Source organism: Vitis riparia, chromosome 12, assembly GCF_004353265.1.
Source record: "Vitis riparia cultivar Riparia Gloire de Montpellier isolate 1030 chromosome 12, EGFV_Vit.rip_1.0, whole genome shotgun sequence".
NCBI classification, from domain to species: domain Eukaryota; kingdom Viridiplantae; phylum Streptophyta; class Magnoliopsida; order Vitales; family Vitaceae; genus Vitis; species Vitis riparia.
The window spans coordinates 10915755-10930382 of NC_048442.1; the positions used below are offsets into that span (position 1 = coordinate 10915755).

A 14628-nucleotide genomic window follows, 5' to 3' on the forward strand; every position below is an offset into this window, starting at 1 on the left:
ATGTATGCATGTTGATAAAATTTATATCATTATATGAGGATGTTATACTAACTATACAACGAAAATATACTAACTATACAAGAGGTGTACAAAACTACTTTTTTGTGAATGATTTCAATTTATTTTGAACAATTTTTTTTTTTTTTTTTTTTGTCATCTAAAGATTGCACACTCTCATGACACACATTCATCTATCACACACCCATTTCATGTACTTTATTTAACTCACACATGACAATTCGAATACTTACCCCACTAAAGATGTTTGAGGAAAAAATTTGTTTTTACATCTTCCACTATTTTGTGAACTAAACGAATGGAAGCATGGTTAACCTACCTATAGACACACATAGAGTAAGGGGTATATGGAATTTGGGTCATTGTACAAGGTATTTACATTAAGTGCACAAGGCAAATATAATAACTATATAAGGTTATCATTTGTGCAGGATTTTAAGTGATTCTGAAAAACTCGTTTACTTATTTCTCCCAACCGAGGATGGATGACATTCTTCATACACATTGATTAATCATACATTCATCTCATGCACTTTATCTAACTTATATATGGTTATTTGAATATATAGCCCACTAATGATCATTGTGGAACAAAACTATACAACAATTTTTCTTGTTCTTTTAAACCAAATCAATACAAACATGATTAACTAACCTATTGACAAATATTCACAAGGCAATGTATGAAATCAAAATTTGTAATTGTATATATATATAATTATATATATTGCAATTTTAGCAATGTTCTTTCTTTCTACCATTTTTTTGGGTGAAATTTTATTCAAATGAATCTATATTTAAAAATCCATGATGATGATGAGGGGGCTGTGTTCAAGAGAAAAAGAAGCAGAGGTGATCAGTGTCTTCAAAAAACGATCAAGATCAAGAAGCGGCCACCACGGTGCCATGACGATGATGATGGGGGGTGGGGAGGTGTTCAGGAGAAAAAGAAGCTGAGGATGAATAAGATAATGGATAAGGCAAGGTGCCCGTCTCCCCATGCAACGCCAAAGCTCCCTGTCATCCTCAGGAATCGGATTAGGGCTCTGGGGGGTTCTGATGTCACTTTTGTAATCCAGAAGCCTCTCTTCAAGACTGATGTGAGTTCCGGTCACAACCGTCTGTCCATACCGTTGAACCAGATACAACAAAGTTTCCTCACACCTGAAGAGAGCGAGAGATTGAACTCGGGAGGAAATGGAAAAAAATGTGCAGATATGGAAGTGATGTTGATTGAGCCCTCCCTTCATCGGGAAACCATCAGTCTAAGGAAGTGGAACATGAAGAAAGCTTTTGGAAATTCTACCTCAATGTATGTGTTGGTGACTAATTGGAAATCGGTTACTGAAATGAATAGCATGAAGAAAGATGAAATGATGCAGCTCCGGTCTTTTCGAATCAAGTCCAAGTTGGGTTTCGCTCTTATAAAGAGAAGACTACAAGATGATCCTAGGAATCGTTCATTAAGGGGCATCCTGGATAGCTGATATGGATATCAGGGATAGGTAGGATAGGTGCATTTACTATTTAGTAGAAGATGATAAACCTCCCTAGATAATAATTGTCACTAAATTGATTTTCCTTTTTTTTTTTTTTGCCGCTAATGTAGAATTTTAATTTTGATTGAATGTTAATATAAACATTGCCATTCCCTTCTATCTCCCTGGGTAGCACAATATGATTGAATAATGATCATGTACTAAAAAGTATCAATCCCCTCAATATGAACCAATAAGATTAGCAAGAAGCTGTGGTGGACAGACCAACAAGAGCATGGATGATCGACTAAGTTACGAATCTTTAACAGAAAATCATTCATTCCTAAAGACTCTTTCTTAATTTTTTGAAGTTGAGTCTTGTATTGATTTATTTGGCTTGATTTTGTGCCACAGTATTGTTGTAGAGTTTTCCAAATCTGAGTTGTGTCACAATTAACCATTCTAGAAAGAATTGTTTCAGTCATTGATGACAAAATCCAGGATACAAGAAGTTGATCTCGTTGTAATTTGAATTAATTATTTTCACAATTAAAATTCAATCAAAATTAAAATTCTACACAATCAGAAAAAAAAAACAAATATAAAAAAAAAAAAGGAAAATCAATTTAGTGACAATTATTATCAAGGGAGGTTTATCATCTTCTACTAAATAGTAAATACACCTACCCTACCTGTCCCTGATATCCATATCAGCTATCCAGGATGCCCCTTAATGAACGATTCCTAGGATCATCTTGTAGTCTTCTCTTTACAAGAGCGAAACCCAACTTGGACTTGATTCGAAAAGACCAGAGTTGTATCGTTTCATCTTTCTTCATGCTATTCCTTTCCGTAACCAAGTTCCAATTAGTCACCAACACATACATTGAGGTAGAATTTTCGGAAGCTTTCTTCATGTTCCACTTCCTCAGACTTATGGTTTCCCGATGAAGGGAGGGCTCAATCAACATCACTTCCATATCTGCACATTTTTTTCCGTTTCCTCCCGAGTTCAACTTCTCGCTCTCTTCAGGTGTGAGGAAACTTTGTTGTATCTGGTTCAACGGTATGGACAAACGGTTGTGACCGGAACTTACATCAGTCTTGAAGAGAGGCCTCTGGATTACAAAAGTGACATCAGAACCCCCCAGAGCCCTGATCTGATTCCTGAGGATGACATGGAGCTCTGGCGTTGCATGGGGAGACGGGCACCTTGCCTTATCCATCATCTTCTCCATCACTTGCTTCTTTTTCTCCTGAACACACCCGCCCTCATCATCATCATGGCACCGTGGTGGTCGCTTCTTGATCCTGATCGATTCTTGAGGATACTAATCATCGTCATCTTCAAATTTGTCGATCGTTTCTTGAAGAGCCTGATCACCTTCATCTTCAAATTTTTTGGTCGTTTATTCGAGAACCTGATTGTGTTTCTTCTCATCTTCTACAACAGAATCCATTGTAGCTCTTCGATCACAGAATGAGTAAACTATATAGCTTCGGTGGTTTCTTGTTCTTGGTAAGGAAGGAAGTGGTTTCTTGGTCTTCTTGGGATGGCAAGATGATGACCCAGAGAGAAGTCTTTCAATTTGGAAAAGTTACGAATTCTTGTTGGTATGGCAGGAGAGAGCTTATATATAGATGAGGTCTGAGACGAGTCTTTCAATTTGGAAAGTTACTAAATCCTAATCAAATCCTACAACCTCCCCAAATATTCGGAAACTTGGGGACGAGTCTTTCAATTTGAAAAGTTTCTAAATCCTAATCGAATCCTACAACCTCCCCAAATATTCAGAAACTTGGACCATTGGCCTCCAAGTTCTATTTCTTTTAAAATTTAAACAAGTTCAATTATCCCATCTGTTTGTATTTTATTTTATTTTTATTTTTGTTAAGAAAAACCAAAATTACAACTTACCAAACATGTTGAATTGTTTATTATTTTGAAATTACTATATATAGAAGAGCATCCCACATCACCAAATTCTTTTTTGAAATGTATTAAAAGTTTATTTTTACCTCAAATTTTAAAAATAATAGCAAAATATTAACTATTATTATTATTATACTAAAATATAAAAATAACAAAACTTATCTTATGAAATCTCTCTTCCATCTTTTTGAATGATTGGTTCAAGTATATATAAATCTCCCACCCCATTGAAAATATTAGGAAAAGATAACAAGAAACAATAACACAACTAGTCAACTTTCAAGTGGAATAAATTCAATACAAGTCATTTGGTTTGAAATTTCTCTAGTAAAAAAATGGGAAGAATAGTTCTTTATTTTATTAATTTTAAAAAAATAACAACCAATGGTATAAATTTTTAAAAATAATTTTATTTTTAAATCACATACCCAAATAAATTTTTATTATCATTTTTTTCTAGGTGGTAGGTGGTAGTTACGTATTTGTTTTGAAAGCTTTATATAATAACCTCATTATTATTTGTCATTTCTTTTAAACTTTATGACGTCCAAAGCCTTAGCATAATAAAAAAAAATGATAAAAGTAATATTTAATATATATGTAAAGAATTTAAATTTTAAGACAAAAGTTTGGTGTCTTTATCGAAGATACATGTTACCACCTTCTTAAATAATCAATGATCTAATTTATAGATAATATATGAACACCTTATAGCCTTACCTTAGTTCAAAACCACTTCAAACCTTAGAACTAATTTAATATTATATCAAAGTTGAGAGTTCATACAATATAATAGTTTGGTGAAATCATATAGTTTCAATAATCAATATCATAATTCATTATAGCTTCTATTCAATATGTAATCATATACATTAGTACACTTACCATGAAAAAACTCGTTCTGATAACCAAAATAAGTCATCCCCTAATTAGGAGGTAGTACACTACAACCTTAAATGGATTGTTTTCGTCTTATGAACAATTCGTTCACTTGTAAGAAATCAATTACTTGAATTTTTTATGCAACTTCTAATACACTCATAATATACAGTACAAGCGATGGAGGTTTGAATGTTTTGTTAAATGTAAATATGGATAGAATATTGAAAACTAGAATCTCATTTATCACATTACGTCTTATTTTTAAGAGCTTTATTTCAACAATGTTTTCATTTAAAAAACATGAACTAGATTTGCAATTATTTTTCTACATCTAGATGGTTGAGATTTTGTAGAGACTCTTAAAAGAGATCAGAAGAATGGTTGCCTTTTTTTAATAATATAACATGTAAATTATATTTTATTAATGACAATTCAACAATCTAAAGAATATTAAATATGATAGAGTTAAGCATATTTTACCAAACTTATTTTAAACCTTGATAGAGTGGCAATGCAAGGTATTTGTATTTAGTTAATGCCCTTTCGAAGTGGGATTAGGTTCCAGGCTTGAGGTTTGAACCACTAATCTCCAACTTTAAAAACAAGAAGTAAGTCATTCAACTATTATGCCATGAATATTTATTAATTCTGTAAAACTAAATATATAGAAGATTAATGTTTTCTGTTAAAATAAAAAAAATAAAAAATTTCATTATAAAACTTTGACCAAATATAAATTTCTCTGTTCCTAGGCCAGTGAAAAGTGTTTTGGAATATCCAATACAGAAATCTTCGTGCCAAGACAAAAGCAGTTGGGGTGAGGCAGGCCTACACCTCATTTGCATGTTAAAGTGACAAAAAAGCAATCTAAAAGGAAAGAAGTTTCGATATAAAAATTAGATTTAAAATTAATAAATTATTTTTATATTTTATTTTAAATTTATTTAAATTTTTTTTATATAAAATAGATAATATTTTAATTAATTTTAATTATATTTCATTTTTCTTTTCATATTTATAATGATAAAATCAAATGCTTCTTATTTTTTGTTTTTAAAATAAAAAACTTATATATAAAAGTATAATATCTCGTAAAAATATATAGGTTTATATATATATATATATATTTAAAAAATAGATTAAGAAATTTTAAAATTATGGTATTAAAAAATTCGATATCTCATTTTTACAAATAATTTTAAAATCATTGCTTTTTAAATATAAGCTTTTAATAATTCTTACATTTTATATAAAAGTTATTATTAATTTTTTATTTTAAAAATGAAATAAAATGATGTATATTTTAACTAACACTTAGATTTTAAGTTTGTTTTTATATTTTTTTCTATTTCATTTCTTGAAAGTATTTCTTGCAAACTTCACCGTGCAACCAAATCTTTGAATTTGGTGACTAATTGTATTAGATTACTATAACAATAAAAACATGTTTAAGAATTATATGTTTAGATTGTCCTCCTTTTTTCAAAATATTAATCACACATGTATTAATGTCTTAAGTGTTTTTTCTATTTTATTTCTTTTATTATATATTATGTTTGGTTTCAAAGTATTCAAGAAAGAAAAAAAATGTTAAATTTTTTTTTCATACTATTAAAAAAATTAAAAATATAATTAAAATTAGTTACAAATTTATACATTTTTGAACTATTTAATTTATGTTGAAGAAGTAAAATAAATTTTATGAGTTTGAAGTAAGATATAAGAATAATTTATTGATTTTAAATATATTTTTAAAATTTCCTTCTATTTTTGTTCTCTTTGTATTTTCTTTTGAATTGTCTATAAACCAAAAATAGCCTAACTTAAATAGGAAATTGTGGACCCGTATTTTGCATGTGCATCCTACTCAAAAATGAGGAAACTTGTTTTTTATTTTTTGAAAAAGACTTTGAGTCAACCACTTATTTTAATTTTTTTTAAGGGACAACAAAATAAGAAAGAAAACCATGTGTTACTTCTTATTTGGAAAAGATATGTTTGCAAAAACAGAGTCTGAATTCGAGGTTCAGGTTACCTACCAAGAAGGTATAGTGGTGAGCCGTAACACCCCTCTAAGCTCGTATAACTATAGTCTCTACTAAATGAATCAAGAGAATTGTGAAAATTAATTAATTAATTATAGACATCAAGATTAAAGGTACAAATCAATATAAAAAAAATGGCGATAAAATTTAATTACAAGAATGTACAAAATAAATGACAAAAGAATTATGAAAAATGATTTTTCAAATTAATTAAAAAATATATTTAAATAAATTTCAAAGTAATTTATTAAAAATAATTTTCGAATAAATGATTTCAATTTGTTTATTTATGAAAAAGGTGCAATTTATTTTCAAAAAATTATTTAATTCAACTTTATTTGTTTTCATTTTTTATTTTCAAGAAAGTTATTTACACTTATTTTATCAAATGAATTTATTAAAAATGATTTTTATTTACCCTTGTTAGGAAATGAATTGTTATAATTTTATTTACAAAAGTATTTTGATTCATCTTCATTTAAGAAAAGTGATTTATATAAATTATTTAAAAAAACTTATAACTTTATTTAAAAATGATAATTAAAAAAAAAAGACTTTTATAGCTTTATTTAAAAAAAAAATTATAAATTCAATTAAATCTCATTATTAATAATAAAAATATGTTACTAGGAAAGTGGATTTTTACAAAATTATTTACAAAAGTGTCTTAATGCATTTTTATTTATCAAAAATGATATTTATATATATAAAAGATTTACTGAAGAAGATATTTTTCTCTTTATTTGATTTAAAGGTTATTAGAACTTTAAATAAATAAATAAATAAAATAAAACAAAAAGATTAAAAAATAAAAAATAAATAATAACAATGATAACATTAAATGAATAAAAATAAATAAATAAAATCTTTAATTCCATTTTTCTTTAAAGATTTGGATTTTATAAATAAATTAGTAAATAAATAAGAGTTTATCCAACTTTATTTAAAGAAAACCAATTTTTCATATTTTATTCATTAAAGCATCCTATTTTGATTTTTTGAATTAGATTTTTGTTTATTTTAAAAGGAATTTATTTGCTTGAAAAAGAAGTTTACACTTTGACAATTTAAATAAATTTTATGAGTTCTTGAAAATTTTTAATAAATTATTTTAATAATAATAAGTGTAAATAACTTTCTTGGAAATAAAAATTGAATACAAATAAAATGCAAATCAAATCACTTGTTGTAAATAAATTGAAATGTTCTTTTTTTTTAAAAAAAAAAAAACGAATAAATTGAAATCATTAATTCAAAATTATTTTTAATGTAAATAAATTCTTTTGAAATTTCTTAAAATTGCATTGTAACATTTGAATTAATAAAAATCATTTGTGCAATTCCTTTACCATTGTTGTACATTATTGTGATTTATTTTTCATTTCATCATTTTGTATATTTATTTGTATTATTCTATCATTGGTATCCACAATTCCTTTACCATTGTTGTACATTATTGTGATTTATTTTTCATCTCATCATTTTGTATATTTATTTATATCATTCTATCATTGGTATTCATAATTAATTAATTGATTGTCATAGTTTCTTTTACTTAGCTTAGTAGAAATCTTTCTTCGGGCTTAAAGGGGTGTTACCTCATGGTACTTTCCTAATGAGTAACCCGACCTCTAGATTTGGACAGTTTTTGTAGGGTTTAGAGGATAAAAGAGCATGGAGATTGGTCGTACGTTTGAGCTTCATTTTGAAAGATGTTAAAGCTATTGGGATTGCATTGTAAAATGGTATAAATTTATTCTAGTAAATTTTCAAAAATAGAAATAAAATATCCTATAGATATAAATTTTTTTTGCCTATTGGAATTTTTTTTGTAGACATGTCTTTTCTTTCAAAAATAAGAAATAAAATATCCTATTGTTTTTTTCAAAATATCCACCAATATATTTAGATATATTATGATTTATTCGTAAAATTTAAGGACTGACACATCCGTGATTATTGATATTTTCATCATTGATTCACCTCTTATTTGATATTACTGGTACCAATGTTTTCATAACCAAATCGGTCATTGAACAAAAAAAGTTATCGGTTCACGGTTCATTGGCGGATCGGCGATCGAATTGTAGTTGAACAGGTGATGTCATAAATATATATTTTACATATTATTAAAAATTTAAAAATTAAAAAATAAATTATAAAAATTAAATATTAAACATAATATCAAAATTATAATCAACAAAAAAAACATATTAAATATAAAACATAAAAAATAAAAAATAAAAAATAAAAATCAAAGCTTTTGGAGCTACTACCACTGGTGGTGGAGTTGAGGTAGCCATGCGATCGGGAAGGGTGGGCTTTGTTGGGTTGGGGCGGGTGCTGAGGGGCTTTACAACACCCTACAAACAACAAGAAGAAGGACGCCTTAAAGGTGAGGGGGCGTCGATCCCTTATAGCATTGCAAGTAGAGCACCATTGGGGATGGGGTGGGGGTGTCGTTGAGGGAGCGACATCCCACTAGTGGTAACTCAGTGTCGACGACAGTGGTTGACTCCAACTAGGGTAGTCCCGCAAGGGGTTGTTGGGGAAGGGGGGATAAAAATGTGTTGTTTTGATACTGGGGAAAAAAAATTAATTAAACCGTCCAGTTTGCTTGTCGGATTGGTCCGATTTCGGTTCAACCTCTTTCCGACTAAATTGACCAGACTGGACTAGAACCATGACCGGTCAACGGTCGGACAAGCCGGTCTAGTTCGATTTTAAAAACCAGATTGGTACAATTGTTTTTAAATTAAGTTGTATATTTCCACTAGCTCCAAGAGAGTAGCTAAATGAGACTTTATATTCCTCTCTTACTTTTGGAGGTGAAAGAAAGTTTTCACTTTAAAATTTCGTGTTACTTATATGGATTTATTTTGCTAGCTCATATTCGAATATTATCGCTTCTTTTATTTTGATTTATTGGGTTTCTTATTATTTGACTTTAATTTAAGCATTTGTAAATAGAGTATTGTTTTTTGTCCTAATGTGATTTATCATTGTTTCCATATTTTAAGGATATAAGCTCGGTTACAATTTTTGTAAAAAGGTTTATTATTTTTATATGAAAATTGTAATTATTTTTTATTTTTTAAAAATAAAAATAGAAAATATTTGAATAGAGTTAAGCCAAATCATCAATGAGAGATTTCAAAAAATAATTTTTTTTCCCAATGCCCCCTTAGGCATTGACTTTTTTTCTCGATTTTTTTTATAAATAATTAATTATTCCATTCTATATTTCCTTTTTATTTTCTTCACTTTTAATTCAAAGACTGAAAAAAAGATTTAAAGTAACTTTAAATTGAAGTGTAGGTGACATCTAGACTTATTTTAATTGGTAACTATTTTTAGTCTCATGCTCTATAAAATAAAAGGAAATAAAAGAATAAGTAAGAAAAAGTTTAAAATCTTTTTTTTTTTTAAATTAATTTGAAAAATGGGGAAAAAATTCATATATAGTATAAAATTGATTTAAAAATTAATACATTTTTAAAAACCTTTATGGAGGTTATTTTCAATTTTAATTTTAAAAATTCATATTTTATATGAGGAGTTTTATATATACTTATATACCCTATTTCTAAATATATTCTCCAAAATTTTATTTCCTTCTTAACCAACCCAATATTTGCCCATGCAAGTAATAAAACATCCACTTTCCAAACTCCACTCCTTTTTTATTTAATAAATAAATAGAATAACTTATACATCAATTCATACTTCCACCATGTTAAATTTACACCCTAATTTTTTCAACAATGTTAAAACTAAATTATCAATAACAAATAAGACATTCTATTAGAAGTTTTTTGAAAATGGATAGAGAAACCCATGCGACAAATATATCAACATTAACATGAATTTTTATATAATATAGTTGATTTTTTTTCAATTTTTTTAATAAAAAATATTAATAAAAAATTATTTGATATTTGATTATATTTTAAGATTAATATCACTTAAGAAAATTTAAGTAATAAATTAAGGCATGAGGAGATAAAAATCCCACTATAAATTTTATCATCTACCTAATAAAATAAAAGTAAAATGATGATGTGAACTAGCTTTTAGAGAGTTGAAACATTTTTTACTTATTGCAATAATTTTTAATTTTTTATGAAATATGATATATAACGCTTTACGCCACATAAGCGTTGCAATAATTTTTTAATACACTCTCTTAAGTTGGAGGATGGATGTCAAGTTTATTATTTTATTTGTAAAAGAATGTTTCCACATAACTTTTATTTAGAAAATGTGATTTTTTTTTAAAATAATAATTAAAAAATGGGTTTTTACAAAAGTAATGTTGCAAGTCAATTTAAAGATTTTTAAAACTTTTATTTTTTAAAAAATTGCAATTTTTATTAAAAGGAAATATTTTTGAAATTTTTATCTAAAAAGTAATTTTGCAATTTTATTTAAAAAAGTGATTTCACAGTTTTTTTTATTAAAAAAGTTTGCAGTTTTTATTTGAAAAGTGATTTTTTTTTCAGTTTTTATTAAAAAAAAAAGAGTTTTGAAATTTTTATTTGAAATGTAGTTTTTCAATTTTCATTAAAAAAATAATTTTAAAATTAATTTAATATTTTCATTTGAAAAAAAAAAGTTTTTATAGTATTTATTGAAAAAAAAAAAAAATTAGAGTGGCAACAATGATCTAAATTATGTAAAGCCCAAAATAAAATTCAAGTCCAAGACAAAATCTAAAAAATAATAGACATCTAAATTATTTTTAGAAGAAATTAAGGTAAGCAAGAACAGTTCCCTTGGCCTGATTGCCAAACGCCCAATACTCGGATATGGCAACAATGAAAAACGTGGTGATTGCCAAACATCTTCTCCTTCACTGGAGGTGCAATTGTTGCCTGCCTGTAGGAATCACCCCCAGATGCCCACGTGGCAACCCAACGCAGCATTTCCCCATACGACACGTGGCACGTCAATTCTCTACTCGGAGTCGCTCGTCAGCTAGAGGAGACGAAGGCTATTTCGAATGGTGTGAAGCCATGGAAAGGCGATAGTTGGAGAGCGAGCGACAGATGCAGGCCCTCATCCAGGAAGCAACGAGATTGAGAGAAGAAAACACTATGTTACGTATCCAGGCTTCGTCCTCAGGGCCTTCTCGTGACCAACATTTAAGAGGCCAGGAGGCAAACTCCAGGCCTGGTCCAGAATCGATATATCCCGGGACTGCGGGGGTCATCCCTAATGTGCGCAATAATCGATCTCAGGAACAGCCCATGCCCACATACCAAGCTCCCCAAGATGAAAGCTCAAACTCTACTCGTCTCTCGTCAAAGAGATAACGCAATAAAAAACCCCAGTTGTCAGACGCGATGCGCGCAAGGCTAGGCCCATATGAGCTTGGGAAGACAAGGCCGCTAGTGGCCGCAACCTGGGAAACATACCCTCACCTCCAGGTCATACCCATTGTTCAGAACAACCTCCCGCATCAAGCGATACGACAAGCCAGAAGGAACTCATCAAATGAACCACCCTCCGGCTCCATTAGCAAAAGACTGGATGACATGCTCTCCATGCATTTTTGCTCACATATTATCCATTACGACCCCCCAAGGGGATTCCTCATGCCAAAATTTTCTACGTATGATGGGTCTAGCGACCCCTTCGACCATATCATGCATTATCGACAACTCATAACTCTCGACATAGGAAACGACGTGTTGCTGTGCAAAGTATTCCTTGCCAGCCTACAAGGTCAGACTCTCTTATGGTTTCACCGACTACCCCCGAACTCTGTTGATAACTTCAAGGACTTATCGGAAGCTTTTGTGGGGCAATACCTGTGCTCCGCTCGGCATAAACAGAATATCAGCACCCTGCAAAACATAAAAATGTAGGAGAATGAGTCTTTAAGAGAATTCGTGAAACGGTTTGGTCAGGTTGTGTTGCAAGTAGAGGCTTACCGCATGGATACTGTCCTCCAAATCTTCAAACGAAGTATATGCCCAAACACTCCATTCTTTGAATCACTCGCTAAGAAGCCTCCCACGACAATGGATGACTTGTTCCGGCGTGCAAGCAAATACTCAATGCTGGAAGATGATGTGAGTGCGGCCACCCAGCAAATTTTGGTTGCCGGACAGACTTCCAGAAGCAACGCGGAAAGAAGTTCCAAACTTCCGGACCGGCCAAGGCCGTCTGGTCGAAGGCAGGAAGAGCAAAGTCGTCCAGAACTACCACCACTCACGTCCCTTTCCATATCGTATGAAAAGCTCCTCCCTATGATCCAAGACCTGTCTGACTTCAAGTGGCCCGGACCCATCAGAACGAACCCGTCCAAGAGAGACCATAGCAAGAAGTGTGCTTACCATAAAGAGCATGGTTACACTATAGAGCGATGCATGAGTCTCCAGTACTTAGTAGAAAGGCTCATAAAAGCGGGACATTTGAAGCAATACCTCCGCTCAGAAGCCAGAGTTAGAGATACTCCCCGAAATCATGACTCCGGGACCCCCAGGACCCCAGTCGTCCCCAAAGCCATCATCAATTATATTCACGGAGGACCACTGGATGAGGAATACAACTCCAAATGAAAGAGGCAGAGGTTGTTGCGTGCAGCATCGGTGCGTGAGCGCGTCAATTCCATCCGGCCTGGGATAACTGGCGGGGGCCCCCGACCCATAGATGGGACAATCGTTTTCCCCTCGGTAGACCCCAAACAAATATTACAACCACACCGTGACGCCCTCATCCTATCCCTGGGGATGGGAGACTTTGATGTGAGGCGAATCCTAGTCGACCCAGGCAGCTCGGCCGATCTTTTACAAGCGTCAGTAATTAATCAGATGAGACGTGAACTATCCGGCCTTGAAAATCCTGGACGGATCTTGTTCGGATTCAATGGAGCGGAAACTATCTCCTTGGGAGACATTGTGTTGCCGGTCCAAGCAGGCCCAGTCACTCTCAATGTGCAGTTTTCGGTGGTACAAGATTTGTCCTCCTTCAATGCTATCTTGGGGTGCACGTGGCTGCACTATATGAAAGCCATCCCTTCTACGTACCATCAAATGGTAAGCTTTCTCACTGAAGATGGGCAAATCAATCTGTACGGCAGCCAGTTGGCCGTTCGCCAGTGCTATCAGATAGCGCGAGAGGTTGGGTCCAGTAAAGAGAGCAAGCCTCTCCCCGAACCCTCCAACGCATCTGACCAATAGCAATTACTGAATCCGGTGGACAAAGATCCCCCGGCAGCGGACTGCTTGCTGACAATCCAGATCTCAGAAGAAAACACTCACCTCACACATATCAGTTCCTTTTTGACACCCGAAGAGGCACGAAACATCCAAGACACCCTCCGACAAATCCACGACATCTTTGCATGGGCGCATTCTGACATGAAGGGAATCCACCCTCAGTCGCCTCTCATAGGCTTAACGTCTTGCCATCAGTAAGACCTGTCCGACAGAAGGTTAGACGTTTTCACCCAAACAGGCAAAAAATTATCCGGGATGAGATTGACAAATTGTTGGAAGCCGGATTTATTAGAGAAGTGGAGTATCCGGACTGGTTAGCAAATGTAGTAGTGGTCTCCAAAAATGAAGGAAAATGGCGACTGTGCATCGATTACACCAACCTCAACAATGCGTGCCCAAAAGACAGTTTCCCTCTACCGCGGATAGACCAGATCGTAGACTCCACCGTCGGACAAGGAATGCTCTCCTTCTTGGACACATTCTCTGGATACCACCAAATCCCCATGGCCCAGACCGACGAGGAAAAGACAACCTTTATAACACCGCATGGGCTTTATTGTTATAAAGTCATGCCATTCGGACTCAAAAATACTGGTGCCACCTATCAGAGACTGATGACAAAAGTCTTCAAACCTCTGGTTGGCCGCACAGTGGAGGTGTACATTGATGATATAGTGGTTAAGAGCAAAACCCGAGGTGAACATGCGCTTCATTTGCAAGAAGTCTTCCACCTACTAAGGAAGTACGACATGAAGTTGAATCCATCCAAATGCGTTTTTGGTGTAAATGCTAGGAAATTCCTGAGATTCATGGTCAGCCAAAGAGGGATAGAGGTCAGCCCGGATCAAGTTAAAGCAGTCATGGAAACGCCACCCCCCAGGAGCAAAAAGGAATTACAGCGCCTCACAAGCAAGCTTGTCGCACTAGGACGCTTCATAGCCCGGTTCACTGATGAATTGCGACCCTTCTTCTTGACGATACGAAAAGCCGGTACAACTGGATGGACGGACAGCTGCCAAAGCGCTTTCAAGAAAATCAAACATTAC

The 14628-nt window shown here is 32.4% G+C and overlaps 2 protein-coding genes across 2 annotated transcripts; one reads left to right on the forward strand and one right to left on the reverse strand.

The window, feature by feature from the left end:
• The first annotated feature begins 989 nt into the window (after positions 1 to 989).
• On the forward strand, positions 990 to 1505 carry LOC117925966 (putative B3 domain-containing protein At3g24850). Its single transcript, XM_034845064.1, has one exon. The coding sequence runs from the start codon at positions 990 to 992 to the stop codon at positions 1503 to 1505; it is 516 nt and encodes a 171-aa protein (XP_034700955.1).
• A 701-nt stretch (positions 1506 to 2206) lies between these two features.
• LOC117925967 (B3 domain-containing protein At2g32645-like) lies at positions 2207 to 2956 on the reverse strand. The gene is made up of 2 exons (XM_034845065.1): positions 2918 to 2956; positions 2207 to 2827 (listed from the first exon to the last, which is right to left on the reverse strand). Exons 1-2 carry the CDS (start codon positions 2954 to 2956, stop codon positions 2207 to 2209), a joined length of 660 nt encoding a protein of 219 aa, XP_034700956.1.
• Between the last annotated feature and the right edge of the window lie 11672 nt (positions 2957 to 14628).

What these genes read in the sequence shown, in the direction of transcription:
- LOC117925967 (XM_034845065.1), bottom strand. Translation starts at nt 2,956, where the DNA reads ATGGATTCTGTTGTAGAAGATGAGAAGAAACACAATCAG. An exon ending in ATGAGAAGAAACACAATCAG is followed by an intron (nt 2,828 to 2,917) that starts GTTCTCGAATAA and finishes GACGATGATTAG; the next exon opens with TATCCTCAAGAATCGATCAG.
- LOC117925966 (XM_034845064.1), top strand. Translation starts at nt 990, where the DNA reads ATGGATAAGGCAAGGTGCCCGTCTCCCCATGCAACGCCAAAGCTCCCT.